Source organism: Podarcis muralis, chromosome 18 (assembly GCF_964188315.1).
Source record: "Podarcis muralis chromosome 18, rPodMur119.hap1.1, whole genome shotgun sequence".
NCBI lineage: Eukaryota > Metazoa > Chordata > Lepidosauria > Squamata > Lacertidae > Podarcis > Podarcis muralis.
Genome location: NC_135672.1, coordinates 3,983,657 through 3,988,180, shown reverse-complemented (window position 1 = coordinate 3,988,180; position 4,524 = coordinate 3,983,657). Strand labels below are relative to the sequence as shown.

Genomic DNA, 4,524 nt, shown 5'->3' with positions numbered 1-4,524 from the left:
GCACATCAAAGTGCAAGTAGATAAATAGGTACCACTCCGGTGGGAAGGTAAATGGTGTTTCCGTGTGCTGCTCTGGTTCGCCAGAAGCAGCTGAGTCATGCTGGCCACATGACCCAGAGGCTGTACGCCGGCTCCCTCGGCCAGTAAAGCGAGATGAGCGCCGCAACCCTAGAGTCGGCCATGACTGGACCTAATGGTCAGGGGTCCCTTTACCTATATTGATGCATGTTGATGTAGCAGCGTTTTTCTCCCCCCCCCCCCAATTTCACTCACTTTTTCCTTTCTTTTTCTCACTCTATGAAATCCATCTATTAAAAAGAAGAGCAAAGACGGTTACGGTTGTAACAGCCTCAAGGAGGCTTTGGGGCTTGCCGCCTCCTTCCCAGGGGTGAGCAAAAGCCCCTTTGGAGATAAATTGTGCAGGGAGCCCATAAAGTTCATTCTTAACAAGGCTGCTTTCCTTGTTGTCTCCCTGACCCCAGCACTGCCTCCGGCGCTGAGCTCATCCCCTCCAGCCAATAACTGCGAGCCTCGTTGTCATTCCTATGCAAACTGATTTATTTTTGGTCCCCTGGCACCCCAGCCCCAAACTACCCCCGGCGGATTCTCGCCTGGCCCGTCTCAGTAGCACTTCCGGTGGACGATGTAGGGGCCGTGTTCGTGATATTGCTCCTTCCGGATCCAGCATGGCTGAAAGTTCTTCAGGGAAGCCAGGATGGACCCCCCAGTCCAAACAGAGTACTTCCTCAGAGGGATGGCCGTGACTTTCACTTTCGTGTTGGTGGGCACAGCCACCATGAGGTCGTGCAAGAACCTCTTCTCGAACCCCTCAAAGAGGGACGAGCCACCACAGAGCATGATGTTCTCGTACATTTCCTTCCGGGATTCTTCGGGGACCTTCCGGACGCTTCTCAGCGCCATACCATGAAGGCCCAAAAGGTTCAGTCCGGGCATCTGCGGAGGGTTGAACAACATCTCTGGACACTGGAATCTCTCTTTGCCCAGGCTGATGATCTGGCCATCGGGCAGCTGGTAGTCTGCCATGTACTCCCTCTTCGGACGGTTCCACTCGGTCTCAAAATCAAAGGCCACATAGCAGCATTTTTGCTTCATGTCGTCAATGACATCCAACATCCTCTCGTCAAAGTAATGCCCCATGCTCCTCAGAAGGTCCATCAGGAAAGATGTCATGTTGGCGCCCGCGATGTCCATCCTCTCAGTGGCGTGTGGCAGATTGTACCCTTGGTGGACGGGGACCGTGTGGGATGTGGCATGTCCCGTGTCCACTACCAAACCGCTGATCTTGCCGTGGGCGTAGACCGACAACACCGACTGGTACGCCACGTACATCCCGGGGGAGTTGAGCGACTCAAAGACCACCTCCACCAACTTCTCCCTGTTGGTCGTGGGGCAGAGCGGAGGGTCGGACATCAAGAGGGCGTGGTCTTCCGGAGCAACCTTGAGGTCGTGGTAGAACAGGTGCCTCCACAGAACTTCCGCCGCGTCCCAGTCGATGATGATGCCGTGCCGGACGGGCAAAATGATATCGACGTCCGGCTCTAACCGCGCCCGCTCCCCGACAAAGGTATCTGGCCTGTCTCTCCTGGTCCTCATGGACTTCTCGGTGGGGTGCCCAACCAACGTTCCGATGACCGCCTGAGGAGTCTGTTGACCTGCGAACCCCGCTTTACATGTCCCCGTACCTGTATCGATGATTACTGCTCCTGTCTTCACAACTGAGCGCCCTCTTTCCGGAGTCTTTGACCGAGGAGCTTCTTTTGAGGATGCCCGCGATCTGGACGAGCGGTCCAGTGTGTATCCCGGGGATGCGTTCCTTGCTCCAGCACGTCCTGGGCTGACCGGCCTCGCCCCAGGGCTCTTTGATCGTGAGGATGCTGGGCTCCTTGTCCGTGAAGGGCCGGGGCTGGTTCTCCTGGTACTCCTGAATGACATCTTGAACGGGCCCTTGGGATACCCCCTTCTTCAAGGTCAGCCACTGAGCAACAACACAGAGTGCCCTGCAGAATTCTGCCTCACTCTGTCACAAAGGGAACTATGACACCACACCAGCTCCTTGGGTGACGTGGCTCAGGACAGGCCACGTGGTCTCGGCCGGCTGCGATTGCCTCCCTCCGACCATCGCTCAAAGCGCGAAACCTGGGCCTTCAGTCCATCCCACCGCTGGTCGTCAGGAGGCTCTGAATTGTTCCGCGAGAGACAATGGGTGGCAGGCCTGGAATCCTGGAATCTTCGGTGCAAGATGACCTTTGGGTCCCTTGCAACACTATGATTCCATGAACATGGAACACCACAAGTCATGTTCTCTCCTGAGTGAGTGGCGTCTCAGGGCTTCACATTTGTATCTGGAAACACAGATAAGTCATGCTTCCTCCATCCATAGCTGGGGGCAGGAAACACCTCAGGAGTTGCAGCTGCTGGGAATTGCAATGCTCTGTTGCACTCTGGTTCTGTTTGCGGGCTTCCCTTTGGGGTATTTGGTTCTATCCGGATCTCTCAGCGGCTGTCGACCGCAGTATCCTCCTGGACTGTCTAGGAGGGCTGGGAGCTGGGGGTCCTGTTCTGCAGTGGTTCCACTCCTTCCTCCTGGGCCGTGTCCAGAAAGTGGTGTTGGGGGATGAGTGTTCAGACCCCTGGGCTCTCACTTGTGGGGTGCCTCAGGGCTCTGCCCTCTCCCCCATGCTTTTCAACATCTATATGAAACCATCAGGGGGGTTGGGTGTTCACCAGTATGCGGATGATGCCCAGCTCTACCTCTCTTTTAAATCAGAACCAGTGAAGGCAGAGAACATCCAGTGTAGGTGTCTGGAGGCGTTTGGGGTCTGGGTGGCGATCAACGGATTGAATCCCTACAAGACAGAAGTGCTGTTTCTAGAGGTCAGGGGGCAGGCAGGTGGGGGACTCTCTGGTCCTGAACGGGGTAACTATGCCCCTGAAAGACCAGGTGCGCAGCCTGGGAGTCATTTTGGACTCACAGCTATATGGAGGCACAGGTCAATTCTGTTTCCAGGGTGGTTGTCTACCAGCTCCAGCTAGTATGGCGGCTGAGCCCCTCCCTGCCTGCTCCTTGTCTCGCCAGTGGTCTGTGCCTTGGTTCTCTCCCGCTTGGACTACTGCAATGAGCTCTCCATGGGGCTGCCTTTGAAGGTGACTCAGAAACTACAACTAATCCAGAATGTGACTGCCAGACTGATGACTGGGAGCGGCCACCGGGACCGTATAAGTCGGAATCTCCACTTGGCCAAGCTGATAAAGCTCATCTTCCAGCCGATTCCTTCGGAATCACCCTCCGACGAATAATTAACGACCTGTGCCTTTGATAAGGCTCCAGGCACATCGTCATTCAGCAGAGAATCCAAAACAGCACGCGGAAGTGATGAGATTTATGGCTACATCGCTATGCTTTATTTTCTAAGCTACGCAGACAGAAAAGACATATATCCTCTATGAGAGCAGAGAGCAACTGAAACAAAGGAACAAAGGAAACAGGAAACCACTAACGTCACATCCCGTCTCCCGTGAGACTTCCAACAGTCTGGAAGGTCTCTGGAATGTAAACAGAGTCCTGTGACTCTAAGCAGCTGCTCAGTGGCAAACAGAAACTACCAATAACACTGGTCCAAAAGGATCTACACTGGCTCCCAGTACGTTTCTGAGCACCATTCAAAGTGTTGGTGCTGATTTTTAAAGCCTAAACACTGGCCCAGTACAGTGGTAAAAAGGTAAAGGTAAAGGTACCCCTGCCCGTACGGGCCAGTCTTGACAGACTCTAGGGTTGTGCGCCCATCTCACTCAAGAGGCCAGGGGCCAGCGCTGTCTGGAGACACTTCCGGGTCACGTGGCCAGCGTGATGTCACTGCTCTGGCGAGCCAGCGCAGCACACGGAAACGCCCTTTACCTTCCCGCTAGTAAGCGGTCCCTATTTATCTACTTGCACCCAAGGGTGCTTTCGAACTGCTAGGTTGGCAGGCGCTGGGACCGAGCAACGGGAGCGCACCCCGCCATGGGGATTCGAACCGCTGACCTTTCGATCGGCAAGCCCTAGGCACTGAGGCTTTTACCCACAGCGCCACCCGCATCCCAGTGGTACAGTGGTACCTCGGGTTAAGAACTTAATTCGTTCTGGAGGTCCATTCTTAACCTGAAACCGTTCTTAACCTGAGTTATCACTTTAGCTAATGAGGCCTCCTGCTGCTGCCATGCGGCCGCGGCACGATTTCTGTTCTCATCCTGAAGCAAAGTTCTAATCCCGCGGTACTATTTCTGGGTTAGTGGAGTCTGTAACCTGAAGCATGTGTAACCCGAGGTACCACAGTATACCCAAAGGGGCATCTCCACCCCCATCACTCAGTCTGGACCCTGCGGTCCTCCTTCTGGTGGTTCCCTCGCTGCGAGAAGGCAGAGGGTCTTCTCAGTGGTGGCACCCACCCTGTGGAACGTCCCCTCCCATCAGATGTCAAGGAAATAAACAACTATTTGACTTTTAGAAGGCATCTGAAGGTAGCC

At 54.8% G+C, this 4,524-nt stretch overlaps 1 protein-coding gene across 1 annotated transcript; it reads right to left on the bottom strand.

Moving 5' to 3' along the window:
• Window positions 1-621: 621 nt before the first annotated feature.
• On the bottom strand, window positions 622-1,999 carry ACTL9 (actin like 9). Its single transcript, XM_028713966.2, has one exon. It carries the CDS (start codon window positions 1,951-1,953, stop codon window positions 622-624), a length of 1,332 nt encoding a protein of 443 aa, XP_028569799.1. The 5' UTR covers window positions 1,954-1,999.
• Between the last annotated feature and the right edge of the window lie 2,525 nt (window positions 2,000-4,524).